Source organism: Choloepus didactylus, chromosome 13 (genome assembly GCF_015220235.1).
Source record: "Choloepus didactylus isolate mChoDid1 chromosome 13, mChoDid1.pri, whole genome shotgun sequence".
Classification (NCBI taxonomy): domain Eukaryota; kingdom Metazoa; phylum Chordata; class Mammalia; order Pilosa; family Megalonychidae; genus Choloepus; species Choloepus didactylus.
In genome coordinates this window covers 52771994-52799533 of record NC_051319.1, presented here as the reverse complement: position 1 = coordinate 52799533, position 27540 = coordinate 52771994, and the positions used below count along the sequence as shown (strand labels likewise).

Sequence of the window (27540 nt, the reverse complement as noted above, 5' to 3'; positions counted from 1 at the left end):
TTTCATGCCTTTTCTTTTCCTAGCCTAACTGTTCTGGCCAGCATGTCAAGTACACTGTTGAATAGCAAGGTTGAAAGTGGACATCCCTGGCTTGTTCCTGATCGTAGAAGGAAAGCTTCCAGTGTTTCACCATTGAGTATGACATTAGGTGTGGGTTTTTCATTTGTGCCCTTTATCATGCTGAGTAAGTTTCCTTGTATTCCCAATTTTCTGAGTGTTTTTATCAAGAAGGGGCGCTGGATTTTGTCAGATGCCTTTTCTTCATCAATTGAGATGACCATTGTGTTTTTTACCTTTTCATTCTGTTTATGTGGTGTATTACTGTTTTAGTTTTTCAGGCCGCTATGACAAATACCACACAAAAGATTGGCAAACAATGGCAATTTACTGGTTCATGATTTTTGAGACTAGAAGACGTCCAAAATCAATATATCAGCAAGGCTTGCATTCTCCCCATGAAGAGTAGCATCCTGGTGCTGGCTGCAAGCAATCTTTGAGGGTCCTTGGCTCTGTGTCACAGGATAACATCCTCTCCTTTCCTGCTTCTGTGACCTCTGTTCTTTTTATAAGGCCTCCAGTAATCTAATACTTAACTCTTATCTCAAGCCCTCCTCAATAATCTTGCTCTGAAGCCACAACCAAAGGGTTAATTTTTGAGATAGAGTACATACCACTTCTTTGTTTTCAATTTTGCCAAGACTCACTATCTTTAAATTTCTACCCCATTATATAAAATACTTTTTTCTCATACTTGTTTATTGGTCATTTTCTTGGACCAGTGTCCAAAAGATGGCATCCAAAATATGAACAACCTAGGACCTATATTTGGAACAAATAACAGTAGCAGAAATCAGATTAACTAAAACTGCCCAAGCAGCAAACTTTATTGATATTGCATTACAAATAGTCTCAATTTAACACATTATCTTTACAGAAAGCCAATATTAGATCAACTGTAAAAATGTTTCAAAATATAAAGGAAACTTTCCATAACTCAAAATGTATTTTATAAGATAAAAAGTTTTTAATTTCTAAACTGATGTTATTTGTATCAAAACTTTCAGAAAGCTATAGTATAATAACCATTAACACATAGGACTTTGTTCATTTTCTCAGTGAAGAGTATAGCTGGCACTTTTAGTCTTCTTTGGAAGTGCAGTAGTCCTGCAAACTCCAATTCGTAAACATGAATCACTAGAAACCCTCTATTATTTTTGATAGTCACTCCCAATATAAATAAGTGAAAATTAGTCCTTATCATTAACACTCACAAGAAAGAAACAAAGCTACTGTTGACCAAAATGTTAATAAATCCAGAAACATAATAAATCTACTCTAAAGGTATCAATTCCTATAACACAAGGTAAACCCAACATATTTCTGGGTTTCTTTTTTGTTCTAAATGCTTGACAATAAACCAAAAACAGCACCAAGAACTTCATTATAGAATCACTTACATGGTTTACTTATATAGTCTTTCTTCAAGCATTAAAATGTCCTAGAAGTTAAAGTAATAAAACACTGCTGTAACTTAGACAAAAATTAAATGTCAATTTCATACAAAACAAAAATGATTACTGAAGAAACAGTCTGTAATCTATTCAGTTATCACATTTACTCTCAAATCCAGTTTTCTCAATTGAGTATCATATTTAGTAAAACTATTTCATCAATTTTTTCTGCCAACCTTTGCAAGTCCCAAATAAAATAACTTGCTTAACATGACTGAGCATAAATGTCATCTTTTTTAGAGTTCAGACTAAAAACTCCCACAAGAAGTGTTTTAACACTACATATCTTCCATGAACATTACTTATTCTCCATAGCATAATATAAAAGCCACTTCAAATCCTGTTTTGGAAATAGGCACGGTATAAAAAGAAATGAATTCTTATTCCCTTTCCAAATATGCCCTCATTTTTATCAGGTAAGTGATTTCACTTAAATTAACTAATACATGGATTATAATTTCATTTGATTTCGTTCAGAAAGAAGATTGTTTTAAATTTTCATTAGTCTGAATTATACACAGATCTAGGATGAGTCAATACTTATCAAAGAAATTTTTAAAAATAAAAAGTATTAATAAGCAAACTTCAAAAACAATTATAAGCAAATATATAAGCTAAATCATTCATGGCTTTATTTTCCTTCCCTATTTGTTACTGAAGAAAAACAACTTGTAATATATGTATAAAATGGAAATAGTTTAGCTATCCGCTGCACTAACTTTAAATTGAAATATCAAAAAAGTAAAACTAAAGACTCAGTTCTTTGGACACTTGCATTTGAAATGAAATGGTTACCTCTGAAAGATCCAAACACAAACCTAAAATGAACAATAGAGACAGCAGTGCCCTGGGACAGTAGTGAAATGCACAAAAAAACTCTTACAGATTTGTCTTTTGTGCTTTTCCATCAGTGCATATCATATGTGTAGTACATGAAGAATACAAGTCCACTGCTACTTACCAACTGAACTGCTGCAAAAGTTACCTTTCTAAATTTCATTCACAGCTGAGAACCTTTGCTTTCACTTGCTGCCATAACCTATTCCTAAATATCATGAAAGCAAAGCTAAAATACCATTTTACAAAGATCTAGCTAATTTCTTAAAGCTTGAGAAATGAGTAACAATGTAGATTTGTGCCCAAAATGTTTCACACCATAGTTTGTAGCTACAGACTGAGAACCTCAGACTCCTTGAATTAAAAGCGGATTAAATTAAAATGTCACATTCTATTTCAGAAAGTCAACTATCCTAAGAATGTTACTTAAGATCTGTCAAAGACTGACCAAAAGAACATTGCCCATTTCACCCTAGAACCACATAGGAGTTTGCTCTTTGTTCCCAAAGCATTTTGTTAGCTACATGCACTGAGATTTAAAAGAACACAGTTCTCCACACCCCTTCTATCTGCTTGTAGCCCAAGGGCTAAAATGAGATCACCTTTACAAGAAGAGAAACATAGAATCACTGCTTTCAAAGTCCCATAGTGGCAGATTCACCATAGGAATGTAGCACAAATAAAAAGAGAAAAGCAATTCTTCCACAGAAGTGACAAGAAACTTATTGGGGGGAGGGGGGTTGGGGGGAGAGGGGAATTCAATAGCCTCCTTCCTGGCCAGTTAAACCAAAAACACCAATTCAGGACTTCATAGACAGTGGCAAATAACCTAAAAACACCCAAATACCTCCAAGGACCCACCCACCAAAAAGCAGCAAATATAAATTCAGGGCCTGACTCTTTCACTGAACTAAAAGACTTAACTTTAAGTTCACTAAGCGGAGGGTCCATGTGGGACAAGGTTATTATCATAGGCAATTGATTTCTGCATTCAATTCATTTCCTCTTGACCAACACTATGCAGCTAATGTAAGCACCTTATCAAGGTTCATTCCTTTTAGGTCACTGCTTTCAAGGTGCTGTCATAGCTAGGCCAAATCTTCTGCCAGCTACAGGAGACCCAAGACAAGTACGATCTCTTTGCCAGAGATTTCACTAATCTGGAGACCCAGATTAAAGATTCAATTATTAACATTTCAAGACAAAACTTCCATACTTCATTACAGCTTTTTCCTTCACACGTCTTTGTACTCATGTTATAGTCCAAACAACTCAGCTAGTGGAGGTCAACCCCATGTCAACTCCCATGCAGGACAGTTAGCTTTACTCTTTTTCCTAACTGCAGAATACTATTGCAAAAATAAATACTGCTTGCCCACAAAGAAACTAGATGAAAAGGAATTACTCACCATTCAGGATAAATGTGCAACTACCATTATGAAATTAACTAATCGTATACACCCAACTGACTATGGGTGTGTGGGTTTTCTTCCTATAGGATAGCAGTTGTTAAGGATAATCACAGGAAGGACCAGATTCCGAAATACTGGTCTTTAAACTGAGAAAAATTACTTGAGATTCACTGCATTGCTTGGCAACCATACTTGGAAAAAATTAACTTTATCCAGTTTTGGAAAAAGCTTGGTAAAGGCCATGTGCATTAGGCTATGCTTGGGCTAAGCAATGATCACATTGCTAGCCTAGTGCATCATATAGCACTAAAGAACTGATACACCTTCCAAAATTTCTTATACTCTCTTGGCCCAGCAACAATAGCTGTCTTTTACGTTTAGGACACTTTTGTTCTATAATAGCCTATCATATTTTTTGAAATTGCAAGTCAGAACTCTGCTTTGAAAGCATGGGACAGAGACTGTACTGCACATCCACAATCTGCCATCTTTATAACACAAGAGTACAGACTTCAACAGCAATTCAATTCCAGAAAGGAAAAGATACTGAGAAAGCCCATCATAATCTCATTTTCAGAATTTTTGGCAACTATACAAGTGCCCTTTAAAGTCCTAGGACAAAATATAAAATGCTAGACTTTTCTAAGCTATCAGGAATAAGGTTTAACAAAATTGTTTTGCTAATACCTGTTTACCAGGGACAGGTACTTAAAGTAAGGATACCTTCAGACAAAATAATGTTTATCTTGCTTATCATTAATCTAAAATTACAATACATATGAACTCCTTCCCTTAGGCCAGAAAATAATCCAAATCAAAATTACTAGGTAACATTTATTTGTCTTCAATCACAAAAATGTTAATGTATCTGATCTTACTATAACTATGATTAATACACCACAAAAATACTGCCTCATGAAATATAGAAACACAATAGATTTCAACAAGTGAATACAACATTCTCTGTCAATCAAAATCTCTCGGCAGGCAGGGGACCCACTGGAACAAAAGTAAAGATAAAAAGCCAAGAGAGGTTTATCATAGTAAAAAACAGAACTTGGTAAAAAGTCTAATTTTTATAACTGACTTTGCTCCTTGCTATTCAAGTTAACTGCTGGGGAGCAAAAACAAAGATAAGTGAGGGAACAGGTAATGAAATGTTTTTAATGCAAACCTGAACTTTTCTAGAGAAAACAACATGTTGAATTTATTTAATTCCTATGGTGGAAGAATTTTATTCACTCAGATTTGAGTTTTTATTTAACATTACACACAAATTAATAAAGCCTTAAAAGTACCAAGCCCCAATCTTACATCATGAAATTAATTTTACTATAAATATTTGTTATTTATACTAACTGATATTTAATAGAAAAATAAGGATCTCCAAAGCTCAAAGCAGCAAGCAGTCACCACAATACCTTTGACAGCATAGGAGACTTGCCTTTATATATTAACAAAAATATGCAACTTAATTTTCAAACATCGTTAATTAAATTTCACCCATGCTAAAAAGAGTCCTATTCCGTTCTTGGAACTCTCCAAATGCTCATTTCTCAAGCGAGCAGCAATGAAATTCTAAAATCATTCATTTACTATTTCTTAACATAAACTTGTGAAAAGCATGTAAACCATATCCGTTTTTGATTACAATGGTTAAGTACAAAAACAATTCATCTAACATCTTATAAATCATAGAAGTTATACATAAAAGCACCTACAAAAATTTAAAAAAATAAAAGATTCACAGTGCACTGCACCTTAGAATATATACGGTTCGAACATGAGAACATTTAAAAAGCAAATTCAAGGATCTATTTCTCTCTCTCAAAGATAAACATAATGAAGCAAATACAACTTCTCACCTAGCTTCTTAAAATGCAGCACAGAGTAAAAGTAAATTATTGCTTATTCAGCACACTTTTATCACTTGATTTACTCAAACCATCCTAAAATTTCTCAAAGGAGAAATGCAGTTTCTATGCTAAGCATTGCCTTTCTCAAAGTAAACACTGAGAAACTAATACGCAGGTTTGAGAGAATAAGAACAGCAGATGTACATAAAATAAGTACATCCAACTTATACAAATTCTGCATAGTTAATTCACATCACTCACATCTTTTACCATTTTTTATCTCAAACTCTCAAGAGATCTAACAGCCTAAAATTACCGTAATCCCATCCCAACAATACCCTTATTTTGTTCCACAGTGCATTAAATGAAGCAGCACAATAGCAATAACATTAAACCATAGTCAAACTACCTGTAATTGAAAAGAGATAATCAGCTGGTTCCTGAAGAGGCTCAACACCAGTAGAGGCCATACTTCTGGTAACTAATCTCTTTTGCTCTGGTACTGAGAGCTGAAAAATTTAACTCTAAGCACCATAAAGACTGACCAAAGTACTCAATTAAAAAGAAAACACACAAACACTAAAAATTAAATGGTTTGTGGATACTAGTAAATGAGAGAAAATGATTCACCTGCCAGGCAAAACTAAATTTTCACCCCCTTAACAATCTGACAGAAATATGTAATGCTGGGACCAATTATAAATATGGCTCAAGGAGACCCAAGCAAAGAAATCCTATTTCTGAAAAGAACAACACTAAAGCTTACAAATACAACCATATAAATGCATTTTGTTTTTTTAAAAAGAAGTCACAGAAAGATTCACAAATTTGTCACATTAAAAGATGCAGGATTCTAGATAACCTAATTCTAAATGCACTGCTATAATTGTGAATTCTCCAGCTGAGCACCAAGAGGGCGATACTTTCATTAATAAACAGAATTTCTCTTTAAAAATTAAGCCCTTTAAAAGCTAAAAGCAAAGTTATACCAAGTGAATTCCTTACAACAGTGCCTTCTTTTCAAGTCCCACTGGGTTAAACAGAGCCCCATTAAATAGGCTACTATACAGAATGAAGATTTCTACTATAATGTTTATAAGCAGAGATGTATTTTCTGGATACCATACTTTATAAAAGATTTAAAAACCCACATGACAAGTGCGCACACATACATACACACACAATCCCCCTTCCCCCAAAGAAATACCTTCAATGAGGTCAGATGCAGCCAAAACACTAAAGCCCGCTTCAAGTCTTGGTGATTGTCCTCAATTATCGCTGAAATCCTTCTTAAAAGGGGCATTATGACCCCTATTTGGAATTAAGAATCAAGAAGGATCTAGATACATTCCTAGGAGTGAGTAATGTATATTACTTTGAAGTTTTGACCCTCCCTAGTGAAATACTTTGTTTTTACTTGGTTAAAATGCATGTACTTTCCCCCCCTGCTCCGTCATCTAGAGGCTTCGGCATGCCAATTTTAAAAGCTTGACAGTCTTTGCTACTACCACAAATGGAAACTAATACAACATCAGTTTCTACACAATGTAAAATCTAAAAATATCAGTTTTACATATATATTTACACAACTGTAATATCGAAGAAATTTTCACAAGAACAAAATCATTATACAAGTCTAGAGGATCAGAGGCAGGATGGTAAAGACATGACCAAAGTAGTTGGTGGGTCCTGGCCTCCAGGTTCTCTGCTACCCTCTCCCCAGCAGTCTCAACGGGTTTACTAACTGCATGTAGCACAACTCAAAATTACAGCATCAACACTCCCCTGCCCCAATTCCTGTTTCCAAGCTGTAGACTTTGTCCTTTAATGAAGTGCTAAGAGTTCATTTTGAACATGAACATTATATTGTAGAAGCTGGCTCTAAATGAAACATTTCAACAAGACTCCAAGCAGAGGAGGATTCGAGCCAAGTGGTTAGAAGCAGAGAAATATGCAAAATGCCACCAAAGCAGATGACCTACAATCCTGACTTCTATGACATTTCAGCACTTAAGTTCATTTAATACTTGTGCATTTTAAGTTTCTCTTAATTTTAATATAAGTAAACTATTATTGCAATCACTGTAATGGGCAGATAGAGCATACCCATTAACTTGGCTACTTGATGACTTGAGCATTATTTTCTTGATCAAAATACAAAATAAAATTCACAATCACACAGAAAGAATGCCCTCAAAAAAAAGGAAAAAAAGTCTAGTTAGCCAAACACTGAAAAGGTACATCTGTATAAAAGGTTACAATTGCATTTACAGTTCAAACTTCTGTTTCTTTTCACTCTTTCTTTTGCACAGAGAACAATCTCTTCAGAAATATCATTGCCTCCCTGCGTTTCTTTAAAACACCTGAGAAAGGTAAGGCTCAAAGAGACACCTACTCAAATGCAACAGGTCTCTGATCTTGGGACTGCTACAACACATCTGCTGCTTTCAAAGGTCCAAAATTTTCATTATGGCATTATGGTCAAACTTGAAACTCAAAAAGGCCCTGGATGAAAATGGGAACTTGCAATGTCCATTGCATGCCACAGACTGTCCATCAGCATGTTCTAGCAACTGGTCTTCACTGGAGCAAGGCAAGTCATATACAGCATCTGTTTAAAAAACAAAACAAAATAAATAAGCTCAGTAACTTTGTAAGAAATCAAATGCCGTCCTCTGATTTTTATATCAAGTTTATGTTTCTCTTCCTACACTCTGAATCTAACCTAAGTAGAACTTACAATGGTGCTCAACTGATTTTCTCACCTACTATTGCTTATTTCACACAAACATTCAAAATCTTAACTTCAGCCCTTAAGACCCTTGACATTTACTTGCTTTCAAAATGAGCTTGTTTGTTTTTCTCCTATATGAGTATCTCGTGCCACCATAATGGGAGAGTCCTGACAGAAATCAAAATGTAAGCAATAATAAATCTGGAGCTTACCAAATCTTCAGGGAATATATCAATGTAAAGAAAAATCCAAATTTACAAAAACATGGTACAACACAACTTCAATTTATCTGAACTACTTTTAATAGAGCATGGACCAGACTAGGAGAGTAGATGTGGAATGTGAAAAAAAATCTTTACACTTCTTTCTCAAGACAACTCAAAGTTTTACATATTCATATCATACCCAACTGACGTGGGTATACTGAGTTACACCATGCCTTCTTTAATGCTCCAGAGTATATGGCTATTAAGAGATGTTGGTGAAATAAATCTAATTACTGTAACTTGAAGAGTTAACTATTTGTCTATCATTTCCCCATCATCTAAAATGGCCAAAAAATCTTATTAAGAGGACTTCTAGTGGGAAGATGGCAGAGTAAGGCACTCCAGCAATCAGTCTACATACCAAAACAACTACTGAATTGCCGGGAACTGCTCAGTCTTCCAAAAAAAACTGAAGAGGAGGGAACACTCCCTAACTCATTCTATGAAGCCAACATCACTCTCATACCAAAACCAGAATAAAGATAGAAGAAAAAAAAAAAAACTACAGACCAACACCCCTTATGAATACAGATGACAAAATCCTCAACAAAATTCTAACAAACCAAATCTAATGGCACATTAAAAGAACTATACATCATCATAGAGTGAGACTCATTCCAGGTATGCAAGCATGGTTCAACATAAGAAAATCAATTAATGTAATACACCACATCAACAGAAACAAGGGAAAAAACCACATGATCAACTTAACTGTCACAGAAAAGGCATGTGACAAAAACCCAGCACCTCTTCTTGATAAAAACATTTAGAGAACTAGGAATAGACGGAAACTTCTTCAACTCGATAAAGGGCTTATATGAAAAATCCACAGCTAACATACTCAATGGTGAAACACTTAAGTTTTTCCTCCAAGATCAGGAACATGAAAAAGATGCCCACTGTCACTACTGTCCTTCAACACTGCACTTGACATTCTAGCTAGAGCAAATAGGCAAAAGAAAGAAAGACAGTCATCTAAACTGGAAGCAGGCATCCTATTTGCAGATGACATGATCAGGGATACAGAAAATTCCAAAAAATCCACAACAAAGTTCCTAGAGATAATAAATGAATTCAGCAAAGTGGTGGGGTACAAGAACAACACCCCAAAATCAGTAGTCTCTCTACACAAGCAATGAATGATCGGAAGAAGAAATCAAGAAAAAATTCCATTTACAATAGCAATTAAAATAATCAAATACCTAGGAAGAAATTTAACAAAGGTTGTAAAAGGACTTGTACACAAGACATTGTTAAAAGAAATCAAAGAAGACCTAAATAAATGGGCATTATATGTTCATGAGATTGGAAGACGAAATGTTAAGATGTCAATTTTACCCAAAGTGATTTACAGCTTCAACGCAATACCAATAAAAATTCCAACACCCTTCCTTATAGAAATGGAAAAGACAATCATCAATTTATATGGAAAGGTAAGGGGCCCTGAATAGCCAAAGCCATCTTGAAAAACAAGAACAAGGTTGGAGGACTCACACTTCCTAAACCTAAAACTTATTACAAAGCCACAGTAATCAAAACACTATGGTACTAGCACAAGACAGACATATAGACCAATGGAATTGAACTTGAGAGTTCAGAAATCAACCCTCACATTTATGGCCAACTGATTTTTGACAAGGGTGCCCAGTACACTCAATTGGGAAAGAAGTCTCTTTAACAAATGTTGGGAAAACAGGATGTCCATGTGCAGAAGGATGAAGGTAGATCCCTACCTCACACCACATACAAAAATCAACTCATAGGAGGCGGGGCAAGATGGCAGACTGGTGAGCTGTATGTTTTAGTTACTCCTCCAGGAAAGTAGGTAGAAAGCCAGGAACTCCGTGGACTGGACACCACAGAGCAATATGACTTTGGGCATACTTCATACAACACTCATGAAAATGTGGAACTGCTGAGATCAGCGAAATCTGTAAGTTTTTGCGGCCAGGGGACCCGCGCCCCTCCCTGCCAGGCTCAGTCCCGGGGGAGGAGGGGCTGTCAGCTCCGGGAAGGAGAAGGGAGAACTGCAGTGGCTGCCCTTATTGGAAACTCATTCTACTGATTCAAACTCCAACCATAGATAGACTGAGACCAGACACCAGAGAATCTGAGAGCAGCCAGCCCAGCAGAGAGGAGACAGGCATAGAAAAAAAACAACACGAAAAACTCCAAAATAAAAGCAGAGGATTTTTGGAGTTCTGGTGAACACAGAAAGGGGAAGGGCCCTGAGGCGCATATGCAAATCCCGAAGAAAAGCTGATCTCTCTGCCCTGTGGACCTTTCCTTAATGGCCCTGGTTGCTTTGTCTCTTAGCATTTCAATAACCCATTAGATCTCTGAGGAGGGGCCGTTTTTTTTTTTTAATCCTTTTTTCTTTTTCTAAAACAATTACTCTAAGAAGCCCAATACAGAAAGCTTCAAAGAATTGCAATTTGGGCACATCAAGTCAAGAGCAGAACTAAGAGAGCTCTGAGACCAAGGCAATAATCCAGTGGCTGAGAAAATTCACTAAACACCACAACTTCCCAAGAAAAGGGGGGTGTCCGCTCACAGCCACCATCCTGGTGGACAGGAAACACTCCTGCCCATCGCCAGCCCCATAGCCCAGAACTGCCCCAGACAACCCAGTGTGACGGAAGTGCTTCAAATAACACGCACACACCACAAAACTGGGCGTGGACATTAGCCTTCCCTGCAACCTCAGCTGATTGTCCCAGAGTTGGGAAGGTAGAGCAGTGTGAATTAACAAAGCCCCATTCAGCCATCATTTCAGCAGACTGGGAGCCTCCCTACACAGCCCAGCAGCCCAGAACTGCCCTTGGGGGACGGCACTCACCTGTGACATAGCACAGCCATCCCTCAACAGAGGACCCGGGGTGTACGGCCTGGAAGAGGGGCCCACTTGCAAGTCTCAGGAGCCATACGCCAATACCAAGGACTTGTGGGTCAGTGGCAGAGACAAACTGTGGCAGGACTGAACTGAAGGATTAGACTATTGCAGCAGCTTTAAAACTCTAGGATCACCAGGGAGATCTGATTGTTAGAGCCACCCCCCCCCTCCCTGACTGCCCAGAAACACGCCCCATATACAGGGCAGGCAACACCAACTACACACACAAGCTTGGTACACCAATTGGACCCCACAAGACTCACTCCCCCACTCACCAAAAAGGCTAAGCAGGGGAGAACTGGCTTGTAGAGAACAGGTGGTTCGTGGACGCCACCTGCTGGTTAGTTAGAGAAAGTGTACCCCACGAAGCTGTAGATCTGATAAATTAGAGATAAGGACTTCAATTGGTCTACAAATCCTAAAAGAACCCTATCAAGTTCAGCAAATGCCACGAGGCCAAAAACAACAGAAAATTATAAAGCATATGAAAAAACCAGACGATATGGATAACCCAAGCCCAAGCACCCAAATCAAAAGACCAGAAGAGACACAGCACCTAGAGCAGCTACTCAAAGAACTAAAGATGAACAATGAGACCATAGTACGGGAGATAAAGGAAATCAAGAAGACCCTAGAAGAGCATAAAGAAGACATTGCAAGACTAAATTAAAAAATGGATGATCTTATGGAAATTAAAGAAACTGGTGACAAAATTAAAAAGATTCTGGACACTCATAGTACAAGACTAGAGGAAGTTGAACAACGAATCAGTGACCTGGAAGATGACAGAATGGAAAATGAAAGCATAAAAGAAAGAATGGGGAAAAAAATTGAAAAACTCGAAATGGACCTCAGGGATATGATAGATAATATGAAACGTCCGAATATAAGACTCATTGGTGTCCCAGAAGGGGAAGAAAAGGGTAAAGGTCTAGGAAGAGTATTCAAAGAAATTGTTGGGGAAAACTTCCCAAATCTTCTAAACAACATAAATACACAAATCATAAATGCTCAGCGAACTCCAAATAGAATAAATCCAAATAAACCCACTCCGAGACATATACTGATCACACTATCAAACACAGAAGAGAAGGAGCAAGTTCTGAAAGCAGCAAGAGAAAAGCAATTCACCACATACAAAGGAAACAGCATTAAGACTAAGTAGTGACTACTCAGCAGCCACCATGGAGGTGAGAAGGCAGTGGCACGATATATTTAAAATTCTGAGTGAGAAAAATTTCCAGCCAAGAATACTTTATCCAGCAAAGCTCTCCTTCAAATTCGAGGGAGAGCTTAAATTTTTCACAGACAAACAAATGCTGAGAGAATTTGCTAACAAGAGACCTGCCCTACTGGAGATACTAAAGGGAGCCCTACAGACAGAGAAACAAAGACAGGACAGAGAGACTTGGAGAAAGGTTCAGTACTAAAGAGATTCGGTATGGGTACAATAAAGGATATTAATAGACAGAGGGGAAAAATATGACAAACATAAACCAAAGGATAAGATGGCTGATTCAAGAAATGCCTTCACGGTTATAACGTTGAATGTAAATGGATTAAACTCCCCAATTAAAAGATATAGATTCGCAGAATGGATCAAAAAAAATGAACCATCAATATGTTGCATACAAGAGACTCATCTTAGACACAGGGACACAAGGAAACTGAAAGTGAAAGGATGGAAAAAAATATTTCATGCAAGCTACAGCCAAAAGAAAGCAGGTGTAGCAATATTAATCTCAGATAAAATAGACTTCAAATGCAGGGATGTTTTGAGAGACAAAGAAGGCCACTACGTACTAATAAAAGGGGCAATTCAGCAAGAAGAAATAACAATCGTAAATGTCTATGCACCCAACCAAGGTGCCACAAAATACATGAGAGAAACACTGGAAAAACTAAAGGAAGCAATTGATGTTTCCACAATAATTGTGGGAGACTTCAACACATCACTCTCTCCTATAGATAGATCAACCAGACAGAAGACCAATAAGGAAATTGAAAACCTAAACAATCTGATAAATGAATTAGATTTAACAGACATATACAGGACATTACATCCCAAATCACCAGGATACACATACTTTTCTAGTGCTCATGGAACTTTCTCCAGAATAGATCATATGCTCGGACATAAAACAAGCCTCAATACATTTAAAAAGACTGAAATTATTCAAAGCACATTCTCTGACCACAATGGAATACAATTAGAAGTCAATAACCATCAGAGACTTAGAAAATTCACAAATACCTGGAGGTTAAACAACACACTCCTAAACAATCAATGGGTTAAAGAAGAAATAGCAAGAGAAATTGCTAAATATATAGAGACGAATGAAAATGAGAACACAACATACCAAAACCTATGGGATGCAGCAAAAGCAGTGCTAAGGGGGAAATTTATAGCACTAAACGCATATATTAAAAAGGAAGAAAGAGCCAAAATCAAAGAACTAATGGATCAACTGAAGAAGCTAGAAAATGAACAGCAAACCAATCCTAAACCAAGTACAAGAAAAGAAATAACAAGGATTAAAGCAGAAATAAATGACATAGAGAACAAAAAAACAATAGAGAGGATAAATATCACCAAAAGTTGGTTCTTTGAGAAGATCAACAAGATTGACAAGCCCCTAGCTAGACTGACAAAATCAAAAAGAGAGAAGACACATATAAACAAAATAATGAATGAAAAAGGTGACATAACTGCAGATCCTGAAGAAATTAAAAAAATTATAAGAGGATACTATGAACAACTGTATGGCAACAAACTGGATAATGTAGAGGAAATGGACAATTTCCTGGAAACATATGAACAACCTAGACTGACCAGAGAAGAAATAGAAGACCTCAACCAACCCATCACAAGCAAAGAGATCCAATCAGTCATCAAAAATCTTCCCACAAATAAATGCCCAGGGCCAGATGGCTTCACAGGGGAATTCTACCAAACTTTCCAGAAAGAACTGACACCAATCTTACTCAAACTCTTTCAAAACATTGAAGAAAATGGAACACTACCTAACTCATTTAATGAAGCTAACATCAATCTAATACCAAAACCAGGCAAAGATGTTACAAAAAAGGAAAACTACCGGCCAATCTCCCTAATGAATATAGATGCAAAAATCCTCAACAAAATACTTGCAAATCGAATCCAAAGACACATTAAAAAAATCATACACCATGACCAAGTGGGGTTCATTCCAGGCATGCAAGGATGGTTCAACATAAGAAAATCAATCAATGTATTACAACACATTAACAAGTCAAAAGGGAAAAATCAATTGATCATCTCAATAGATGCTGAAAAAGCATTTGACAAAATCCAACATCCCTTTTTGATAAAAACACTTCAAAAGGTAGGAATTGAAGGAAACTTCCTCAACATGATAAAGAGCATATATGAAAAACCCACAGCCAGCATAGTACTCAATGGAGAGAGACTGAAAGCCTTCCCTCTAAGATCAGGAACAAGACAAGGATGCCCGCTGTCACCACTGTTATTCAACATTGTGCTGGAAGTGCTAGCCAGGGCAATCCGGCAAGACAAAGAAATAAAAGGCATCCAAATTGGAAAAGAAGAAGTAAAACTGTCATTGTTTGCAGATGATATGATCTTATATCTAGAAAACCCTGAGAAATCGACGATACAGCTACTAGAGCTAATAAACAAATTTAGCAAAGTAGCGGGATACAAGGTTAATGCACATAAGTCAGTAATGTTTCTATATGCTAGAAATGAACAAACTGAAGAGACACTCAAGAAACAGATACTATTTTCAATAGCAACTAAAAAAATCAAGTACCTAGGAATAAACTTAACCAAAGATGTAAAAGACCTATACAAAGAAAACTACATAACTCTACTAAAAGAAATAGAAGGGAACCTTAAAAGATGGAAAAATATTCCATGTTCATGGATAGGAAGACTAAATGTCATTAAGATGTCAATTCTACCCAAACTCATCTACAGATTCAATGCAATCCCAATCAAAATTCCAACAACCTACTTTGCAGACTTGAAAAAGCTAGTTATCAAATTTATTTGGAAAGGGAAGATGCCTCGAATTGCTAAAGACACTCTAAAAAAGAAAAACGAAGTGGGAGGACTTACACTCCCTGACTTTGAAGCTTATTATAAAGCCACAGTTGCCAAAACAGCATGGTACTGGCACAAAGACAGACATATAGATCAATGGAATCGAATTGAGAATTCAGAGATAGACCCTCAGATCTATGGCCGACTGATCTTTGATAAGGCCCCCAAAGTCACTGAACTGAGTCATAATGGTCTTTTCAACAAATGGGGCTGGGAGAGTTGGATATCCATATCCAAAAGAATGAAAGAGGACCCCTACCTCACCCCCTACACAAAAATTAACTCAAAATGGACCAAAGATCTCAATATAAAAGAAAGTACCATAAGACTCCTAGAAGATAATGTAGGAAAACATCTTCAAGACCTTGTATTTGGCGGCCACTTCCTAGACTTTACACCCAAAGCACAAGCAACAAAAGAAAAAATAGATAAATGGGAACTCCTCAAGCTTAGAAGTTTCTGCACCTCAAAGGAATTTCTCAAAAAGGTAAAGAGGCAGCCAACTCAATGGGAAAAAATTTTTGGAAACCATGTATCTGACAAAAGACTGATATCTTGCATATATAAAGAAATCCTACAACTCAATGACAATAGTACAGTAGGCCCAATTATAAAATGGGCAAAAGATATGAAAAGACAGTTCTCTGAAGAGGAAATACAAATGGCCAAGAAACACATGAAAAAATGCTCAGCTTCACTAGCTATTAGAGAGATGCAAATTAAGACCACAATGAGATACCATCTAACACCGATTAGAATGGCTGCCATTAAACAAACAGGAAACTACAAATGCTGGAGGGGATGTGGAGAAATTGGAACTCTTATTCACTGTTGGTGGAACTGTATAATGGTTCAGCCACTCTGGAAGTCAGTCTGGCAGTTCCTTAGAAAACTAGATATAGAGTTACCATTCGACCCAGCGATTGCACTTCTCCGTATATACCCGGAAGATCGAAAAGCAGTGACACGAACAGATATCTGCACGCCAATGTTCATAGCAGCATTATTCACAATTGCCAAAAGATGGAAACAACCCAAATGTCCTTCAACAGATGAGTGGATAAATAAAATGTGGTATATACACACGATGGAATACTACGCGGCAGTAAGAAGGAACGATCTCATGAAACATATGACAACATGGATGAACCTTGAAGACATAATGCTAAGCGAAATAAGCCAGGCACAGAAAGAGAAATATTATATGCTACCACTAATGTGAACTTTGAAAAATGTAAAAAGAATGGTTTATAATGTCGAATGTAGGGGAACTAGCAATAGAGAGCAATTGAGGAAGGGGGAACAGTAATCCAAGAAGAACAGATATGCTATTTAACGTTCTGGGGATGCCCAGGAATGACTATGGTCTGTTAATTTCTGATGGATATAGTAGGAGCAAGTTCACAGAAATGTTGCTATATTAGGTAACTTTCTTGGGGTAAAGTAGGAACATGTTGGAAGTTAAGCAGTTGTCTTAGGTTAGTTGTCTTTTTCTTACTCCCTTGTTATGGTCTCTTTAAAATGTTCTTTTATTGTATGTTTGTTTTCTTTTTAACTTTTTTTTTCATACAGTTGATTTAAAAAAGAAGGGAAAGTTAAAAAAAAAAAAAAAAACAAGGAAAAAAAAAAAAAGATGCAGTGCCCCCTTGAGGAGCCTGTGGAGAATGCAGGGGTATTCGCCTACCCCACCTCCATGGTTGCTAACATGACCACAGACATAGGGGACTGGTGGTTTGATGGGTTGAGCCCTCTACCACAGGTTTTACCCTTGGGAAGACGGTTGCTGCAAAGGAGAGGCTAGGCCTCCCTATGGTTGTGCCTAAGAGCCTCCTCCCGAATGCCTCTTTGTTGCTCAGATGTGGCCCTGTCTCTCTAGCTAAGCCAACTTGAAAGGTGAAATCACTGCCCTCCCCCCTACGTGGGATCAGACACCCAGGGGAGTGAATCTCCCTGGCAACGTGGAATATGACTCCCGGGGAGGAATGCAGACCTGGCATCGTGGGACGGAGAACATCTTCTTGACCAAAAGGGGGATGTGAAAGGAAATGAAATAAGCTTCAGTAGCAGAGAGAATGCAAAAGAAGCCGAGAGGTCACTCTGGTGGGCACTCTTACGCACACTTTAGACAACCCTTTTTAGGTTCTAAAGAATTGGGGTAGCTGGTGGTGGATACCTGAAACTATCAAACTACAACCCAGAACCCATGAATCTCGAAGACAGTTGTATAAAAATGTAGCTTATGAGGGGTGACAAGGGGATTGGGAAAGCCATAAGGACCACACTCCACTTTGTCTAGTTTATGGATGGATGAGTAGAAAAATAGGGGAAGGAAACAAACAGACAAAGGTACCCAGTGTTCTTTTTTACTTCAATTGCTCTTTTTCACTCTAATTATTATTCTTGTTATTCTTGTGTGTGTGCTAATGAAGGTGTCAGGGATTGATTTGGGTGATGAATGTACAACTATGTAATGGTACTGTGAACAATCGAAAGTACGATTTGTTTTGTATGACTGCGTGGTATATGAATATATCTCAATAAAATGAAGATTAAAAAAAAAAAAAATCAACTCAAATCGATCAGACATAAATGGGAATCAAAACTATAAAACTCCTAAAAGAAAACAGAGGGAAGCACCTTCAGGACTTTGTGTCAGGCACTGGTTTCTTAAACTTTACACCCAAACCACAAGCAACAAAACAAAAAATAGATAAAAGGGACCTCACTAAAATTTAAAACTTTGGTACATCAAAGGACTTTATAATGCAAGTAAAAAGACAACATACTCAACAAGAGAAAATATTTGGAAACCACATCTGATAATGATTTAACACCATGAATATAAGGAAATCTTATAATTCAATAATAAAGACAAAAAACACATTTTAAAAATGGACAAAAGCCTTGAACAGACATTTCACCAAAGATATACAAATAGCCAAAAATGAAAAAGTGGTCAACATCACTAGCTGTTAGGGAAATGCAAATCAAAACCTCAATGAGGTATCATTTCACATCCACTAGAATGGTTACTATTTAAAAAATGGAAAATTACAAATGTTGGAGAGGATGCGGAGAAATAGGAACACTCATTCACTGTTGGTGGGAATGTAAACTGATGTTGCCACTGGGAAGACAGTTTGATGGTTCCTCAGCAAGAATAGAATTACCATATGATCCCATAATCCCACTACTAGGTATATACCCAAAAGTTTTGAAAGCAGGGACTTTAACAGATGCACACCAATGTTCATAGCAGCATTATTCACAATTGCCAAAATATGAAAGCAGCCCAAGAGTCCTGCAACCAATGAATGGATGAATAAAATGTGGTATATACATACAATGGAATAATATTTAGCTGTAAAGAAGGATGAAGTTCCAGTTCAAGTGACAACATGGATCGAACTCGAAGACATCATCTTGAGTGAAATAAGACAGCCACAAAAGGACCTCACTGACATGAAATAATTAGAATAAGCAAACTCACAGAGGCAGGACCTAGAATATAGGTTATCAGGGACAGGGTAGTGGTAGGGAATGGGAATTAATGCTTAAACTGTACAGAGTGTCTATATGGTTTGATCATAATTTTTTGGTCAATGGATGGTAGTGATGGTAGAATAACAATGTGAACATAATTAACAGCATTCAATTACATATTTGAATGTGATTAAAAAGGGAAACTTTAGGTTGTATATATGTTACTAAAATAAAAATATTTTAAAAAACAGAATTATACAAAAGAAACAGTAAATGTATTGTAAACTATGGACTATAGTTAATAGTACAATTATCAAAATGTTCTTTCATGAATTTTAACAAATGTACTGCAGTAATGCAAGGTGTTAACAATATGGTGGTATATGGGAATTTTGTATTTTATGCATGACTTTTAGATACACCCATAACTTCTCTAATTAAAAAACAAAAAAAGAGGACTTCTACCCCTATAACTTCCCTACACTAAACTTTAATGATAGGTCCTACTTCTTCAGTTAACCTTAACTTTCCAAAGTAGGATTAAAGCATCTTCTTCTTATATTAAATACTCAGAATAAGCAAATTCATAAAGAAAAGTGCCTCTTTTAAAATCATTTTACCTTGCTTAAATCATGGAAAAGATTGCAAGAAATATAATTTTAATGCTTTTCATATCTTAGACTTCCATATGAAAACCTTAAATTTAGATGGTGAATACTTGTTTACTCCACAGAGAATTTCATACAATTCAAAACAGCACCTAAGATAAAAGTCTACTACACTTCCAAATGACATCTATTAAATCAGTATGACCAGAGTGTTCTATATTCATTAGTATTACTTTTCAAATCAGATCACACACCTACTTTTCGTAAGGTTGCAGAAGATCAAGTGTCTTCTTTAGTAAAAACTATTGAGTACCACTTTAAAAAGCTGACCAACATTAAATTACCAAGGGGGGAAATGATTCCTTTCTGAAGTTTGTGCTTCCCTACATATATATGTAAGGATTAGATCTCCTCATCATTAAAATACTCGGTTCTACCTTCCCTCTACCCCTAAGCAATTATTTATCGTCAATGCTCATGACAGCACAAAAACTTGATATTCACAAAAGAAATAGTAAATTCACAGGGCAAATAATTTCATCTTCATTTTTAAATATATTCATTTTAACCAGTTTTATATTAAGAGAACTTGACCACTTATATGAACTCTTTCTATAGAATATGTGAAATTCTTCCTGCTTACATATCACAGCTCATCACACACTCCCACTAAAACTGAAGTTGGGCCAAAACTAAACCAAACCAAATCCCAAAAGGCAGAGTTTAAAAAGTCAGAAAATGACTTGCCTGTTTCAAAATTATCCTGAAGTTTTCGTGGATGAAGTCTTTTTTCACATTTCTATTTAAAAACACAAACACACACAGACATACAAAACACATCATCTTTAGTAAATTTACTTATTATAAATATCAGGAGATTAAAAAATTTGTCATCAGGAAGAAAGTTATATCAGGATTATACTCCTCTCCATTCTCACTGTATTTTTTTGCATCTTTTATTTATTAAGCCTAGAACTTTTTATTTCTTGATTACATGTACATTATAGAAACACCAGAAAAAAAGAAAATATTACTCATTAAATCTCTCAAACTAGAGATTAGTATTAACATTCCAGTGTATATCGTTTCAGCTCTTTTCTATGAAAATGTGTGGATATATTTCTATAATTGTGTAATTTTTAAATGGAATTATACTATACATACTACTATCCTATAATCTGCTTTTAAAGTCTAATATATTATGAAACATTCCTTTTCCATTAATATAAATCTACATCATTTCTTTTTAATGACTACATGGTATTCTATTTCATAGATATACAATGATTGTTTTCAGTATTATCTCTCGGATATTTAGGAAACAATTTTTTTCATTGTTATATAGAGTAATGGAGTGAATATTCTTTAAATTCCTCTTCTAGGAAAACCAGGCAACAAGTACTTTTTTCCACCTTGTGATATATGTACAGCAAAACTGCTCTCTAGAAAGGTTGTACTAATTAGCAATTTTTAAGCATTCCCAATACACTCACGATACTCAACTATGTGTTATCTATCTTTTCACTTCTAGCAGTCTCATGGGAAAAAGTGACATCCCATTTTAATTGATTTTTTTATTACACTTATGTAATATTTTTCATGTGTTTATAACTTTTAATTCTTCTCTTATGAACTGTTCGTGTTATTTGTCTACGATCCTTAACTTTCTTCATTAAAAAAAGTTTTTAATTTTAACCTATTAAAATTTTTCTAATGAATTTGAGTATCATTTGTGAAATTACCCAAAGAACCAACGAGGATTTTGATTGGTATGGAGTTAAATTTATATATCAAATGGGGAGTAAATAATATTTTTACAGTATTATCTATCATTTTTAAGGGGACATCTCTTCAGTTTTTGTTAGGAACAGGTATTGAATTTTATTAAATTCTTTTGACCATCTAAAAAAATTGCGTCCTTTGTTCCTGTCACACTTTTACCAGAGTGAAATGTAATAATAGTAAAGGGCAACTAGTTTGACAGTAAATTGATCTTTAACATGTAGTCACCTGTAGAGTCATTATACCCAAAGTTAAGTAAACAGCACCCCAGAAATTCAGAGGAAATATATTTGCTAAATATTTGAAATTACCATTTTACCTACTGTTAAAGAAATGAGAAATAGGTGAAGCTGTCATAACAAAATTGAGCGTTCAAATGTGAGAATGTACAGAACGGGTAAGAAGTCTAGTAGTTACAAATCACTTTTTTGGAGCACAGAATAAAAGAGTAGAAGAAAATATCTCAAAACATTCCCAGTTATTTGTCTTCGGGCCTAGTCTAATGACTACAGTGTTGGCTACGAGTGCTTTGTTTTTATTTCTAATTTTCTAAACTCTAACAGCTTGAAGGAAAAAAAATACACCCAAAGCTCTCCCAAATTTTTAACTTCATTAAAATAACACAATCTCTATTTAAAATAATACAGACACAATAATCAATGAATTGCTCTAGAAAAGAAGGCTGATTATACATATAAATACCCACATAAAAAGCAAAGATTAGATGTGCAATTGAATCAATGTTACAAACCTATAATTAAGAATGACTGAAGAGGGATTTTTAGTTTGTGAATATAAAATAGTATACAATTTAGTGCTATCAAGATATCAACTAAAACAAGTACAAAGCAAGTAACACCAACATGCTGTGACAATGCCTTTTCCTCATTCTTAAAAACGGTGAAATGCCTACTTAGTATGGGAACTGTAACTTACCATCAAGGGATTCTGCTGCTTAACTGGATGATTGTGGACTCCATTTGTTCTTTTCTTCTGATTAGGTGAGTCCTGATACTGTTTTCTGCCATTTCCCCTCATACTTTGATTCTGTTTTTCCAGTAAAAAGAAATAAAATGTAAACTTATAGTACATGTAAGGACAAAAGAATAAAATCCTATGAATATGCTTAGCTGGTTGAATGAGCGTTTAGCAAAGCCCCAAAACATCTTCGTGAAACTAGGAACCATACTATATCAACATATTTTCTTTATGGAAAGATAGTGTGTTACAAAACAAGATTCCTCTAAAGTCATGAGATAGAAAATAATGTGTCCCATACAAACCTTTCCACACCTCTTAACTTCTCCCATATGTGCTAACAGGTTTTTGTTGCTAATGCATAAATGGAATGAATAATAATAATGAAGAAGAAAATAAAGAATAGAAAAGAGAAAGGGGAACAAGTTTGAAAACCAAGGTAACCTCTCTGTGAAGAGAATCCTGAGACCCAATGGCCAGAGATCTTAGAGCAGGAAGTAGGCAGCAGATATGGTCAACTGTTACCCTAAAATCTGCTTTAAGTTATTAATAAACAAATGAACATTATTAAATGAACAATCCCTTTTATACAAAATAATAATGAAGAGTAGTGTTTTAAATATGGACTATTATACTAAAATTTAGACCTAAAATCTGATGTTAAATCTAAACATGCACTAGTTTATATCTTACTTATACTTCAACATGAGTGAAATTTTGTTTTAAAATTAACAATTTAATTTAAAACAAGTTTTTAAATGTTAATTTGTTCTTAGAGATCTTGAAAACACAGATATTTAAAAGAACTTGCTAAAACAGCATAACCACAGTAACTTTATTATTAACAGCTACTAAAAGAGCTTGAAAGCAAGCTACCTAAAATAAAAAATGGGAGGAGAATATGGCTTTCAGTAACTCATGTTACGCCACCCTTTTAATTCAAACCCAGCAAAAACGCGCTATCTTATATGCCACAAAAAATTATTCTACTTCCCTGTCTAGAAAGAAACTATTTATTCATATATTACCTATAGAAAAAACACACAAAAAGTAAACCACAATGAATTTTTTAGACTGAGAGCATCCATATACAAGCAGCACAGAAGTTCCCCTTAGGCCATATCCTGTTCCTAACTTCCATTATTATAGGTTACTTCTGCTTTTGTTTTCAACTTTTTGTAAATGGAATCATGTAACTTTTATGATTGGATTCTTTTGCTGGACATGATGTTTGTGAGAGAACTCCATGTTGTGTGTAGCAATAGTTTATTCATTCTCAGAGCTATGTAGTATTCCAGTATATGATTATCTTACTAATTTTATCCATTCCACTTATTGTGGACATTTTGGTTGTTTCCAGTCTTAGGGGGCTTTTACAAACAGCATGGCTATGAAAATTTCTGTACAGCAGGTGGGTATGGCACAGAGAGATATGGAATTCAGTTAGTTCTCTAGAGCAACTAGTAAATAGCCAGGAACTAGTATATAGTCTGAAACAACCGTCAAGGGACATCAGTGACTGGACACACATTGTACAATAGTCTGGAATGGGTGGAATGGCTGACATCGCAGAATAAACTGTAAGTAAAGCTCCACAAACTGTGGAGCCAGAACCCCTCCTCCATCCCCCACTGGCACAGCAGGCTGAGGTGAAATACCTCCCTCAGGAAAAAAGAAACCAGTTAGCGGAAGCGGGTGCAAGTAACTCAACCAAGCTCCAACTGAGGTTTTAATTAATAAATTTGGACTACTGAATACAAGCTACAAGCACAGATGAACCTGGAGCAAATAGGAGAAAGGAATTTGAGGTTCCTGATGGCAGAGAGGAGGCAGGATGGACGAAAGAAAAAAAATACATAAATAAATAAAAACAGAGGCTGAGCTCAGAATACTCAGAATCCTCCCCCCCCAAGAAAAAGGACAGAGAACCAGGCACCAACACTGGTAAACGGCAAAATTGGGGGGCTGGGAACTGGCTTTGAAAGGGGGACTCTTGCTCTTTTTCTTTTTTTTTCCCTCTCATTCTAAAAAGCTCATTAGAGAAAGCCTCAGGCATTTACAATTGTCAGCCCAGACCCAGGCAAGGGTGGAGTTAACAGAGTCAGAGAGACAAAGGAGGAATTCAAGGATAAAAGATAACTCCCTAAAGGATGTATTTTCCCTAAGAAAAGGGAGATTGGGCCCAGCTCAGGTGGCTGCCCTCAATCAGACAATTCAGACCCCAGGAACTGGGGGGAAAAAAACGTAAAAAAACCTTAAGGTTCCCTGGGACACCCTTGGCCCAGCCAGGACAGGGTCCACTGAGAATTAAAGTGACCACACCTCTTTCCACCATTGGGAAGCTGCGGGCTTACAAGTCACATCACTGGACAGGAAAGGAAAAGCACCAATGCTACGGGCCTCAAAGCAAAGTCTGAAAACCTGCTCCTCGGGGAAATGTGATACTAATTACATATTCCTCCTGAAACCTGGGCCCACCTGTCTGGGAAAATTTCATTGGGGTAATCAAGGAAACCAGATGCCAAGACAACAAACAATTACGACTCACATTAGGAAAAACAAATATATGGACCAGTCAAAGGAACAAAACTTTGAACTCCTATGAACAAACCTCAACTGAGACACAGGAGTCGAAACGACTAAAGATCTTCAAACAAATATGCTAAATCAATTCAAAACTAAAATCAACAGGACGAGGGAAGATATGGCGAAAGAGATGAAGGATATAAAAAAGACACTGGGTTAATATAAGGAAGAACTTGAAAGTCTAGAAAAGAAACTGGCAGAACATATGGGAATGAAAGTCACAATATAAGAGATGATAAACACAATGGAGACAACAATGGATTTGAAGATGAAGAAGAAAAGATTCATGAACTGGAGAATAGGACATCTGAAAACCTATATATAAAAGAACAGATGGGGAAAAGAATGGAAAAACATGAGCAGCATCTCAGAGAACTGAATGACAACATGAGGCACATGAATGTATGTATCATAGGTGTCCAAGGAAGAGAAGAGGAGGGAAAAGGGACAGAAACAATAATGGAGGAAATAATCACAGAAAATTTCCCATCTCTTATGAAAGACATAAAATTGCAGATCCAAGAAGCGCAGCTTACCCAAGGCAGAATAGTTCCGAATGGACCTATGCCAAGACACTTAATAGACAGTCTTCCCTCAGCAGGGGAACTAGGAAGGCACAGCTTGGAAGAGGCACCCACTCGCAAGTCCCACGGACCACACGCCAATACCAAGGACTTCTGGGTCAGAGGCAGAGACAAACTGCAGCAGACTGAACTGAAGGATTAGACTATTGCAACAGCTTTAAATCTCCAGGAACACCAGTGAGATATGATTATTAAAGCTGCCCTCCCTCCCTAACCACTCAGACACAAACCCCACATTCAGGGTGGACAGCACCAACTACACACGCCAACCTGGTGCCACAATTGGACCCCACAAGACTCACACCCCAACTCACCACAAAGACAAAAGTTCGGGAGAACTGGCTTGAGGGGAATGGGTGGCTCGCAGAAAGCCACCTGCTGGTTAGAGAAAGTGTACTACACAAAACTGTAGCTCTGACAAATTGGAGGTAAGTCTTTGAATCAGCCTACATATCCTAAAAGAATCCTATCAAGTTAAGAAAATGCCAAGAGGTCAAAAACAACAGAAAATTTTAAAGCATATGAAAAAACCAGACAATATGGATAACCCAAAACCAAACACCCAAATCAAAAGACCAGAGGAGACAAAATACTTGGAGCAATTAATCAAAGAACTAAAGACAAACAACGAGAACATGGCAAAGGATATAAAGGACATGAAGAAGACCCTAGAAGAGCATAAAGAACTTGCAAGAGTAAATTAAAAAAAAATAGGCGATCTTATAAAAGAAACTGTCGACCAAATTAAAAGATTCTAGATACTCATAGTACAAGACTAGAAGCAGAACAGTGAATCAGTGACCTAGAGGACGACAGAACAGAAAATGAAAGAACAAAAGAAAAAATGGGGAAAAAAATTGAAAAAATCAAAATGGACCTCAGGGATATGGCAGATAATATAAAACATCCAAATATAAGACTCATTGGTGTTCCAGATGGGAAAGAGAAGGGTAAAGGACTAGGAAGAGTATTCAAAGAAATGCTTGGGGAAAACTTCTCAAATCTTCTAAACACCATAAATACACAAATCATAAATACCCAGGAAACTACAAATAGAATAAATCCAAATAAACCCACTCCAAGACATATTCTGATCAGACTGTCAAATACTGAAGAGAAGGAGCAAGTTCTGAAAGCAGCAAGAGAAAAGCAATTCACCACTTACAAAGGAAACAGCATAAGGCTAAGTGGTGACTACTGAGCAACCACCATGGAGGTGAGAAGGCAGTGGCACGAAATATTTAAATTTCTGAGAGAGAAAATTGCCAACCAAGAATTCTTTATCTAGCAAAGCTCTCCTTCAAATCTGAGGGAGAGCTTAAATTTTTCACAAACAAATCCTGAGAGAATTTCCTAACAGGAGACCTGCCCTATTGAGAAACTAAAGGGAAACCCACCAAAAGAGAAACAAAGAAAGGAGAGAGAGATATGGAGAAAGGTTCAGTACTAAAGAGGTTCAGTATGGGTACATTAAACGACATTAAGAGAGAGAGGGAAAAAATATATCTGACAAATATAAACCAAAGGATAGGATGGCTGATTCAATAAATGCCTTCAAAGTAATAACTTTGAATGTAAATGGATTAAACTCCCTAATGAAAAGATATAGATTGGCAGAATGGATTAAAAAACATGAACCATCAATATGTTGCATGAACCATCAATATGTTGCATACAAGAGACTCATCTTAGACACAGGGACACAAAGAAACTGAAAGTGAAAGGATGGAAAAAAATATTTCATGCAGGCTACGGCCAAAAGAAAGCAGGAGTAGCAATATTAATCTCAGATAAAATAGACTTTAAATGCAAGGATGTTAGGAGAGACAAAGAAGGCCACTACATACTAATAAAAGGGGCAATTCAACAAGAAGAAGTAACAATCATAAATGTTTATGCACCCAA

The 27540-nt window shown here is 36.4% G+C and overlaps 1 protein-coding gene across 2 annotated transcripts in view; it reads right to left on the bottom strand.

The window, feature by feature from the left end:
• Positions 1–850: 850 nt before the first annotated feature.
• The window catches only part of DCP2 (decapping mRNA 2), an 85244-nt gene continuing 58554 nt past the window's right edge, over positions 851–27540 (bottom strand). For both annotated transcript variants that reach the window (XM_037801208.1, XM_037801209.1), the window contains 3 exons: positions 22424–22534; positions 20453–20504; positions 851–8227 (listed from right to left, as the gene is read on the bottom strand). In XM_037801208.1, the coding sequence (XP_037657136.1) occupies positions 8064–8227; positions 20453–20504; positions 22424–22534 (327 nt within the window). In that variant the 3' untranslated portion in view covers positions 851–8063. The remainder of the gene's footprint in view (positions 8228–20452; positions 20505–22423; positions 22535–27540) is intronic.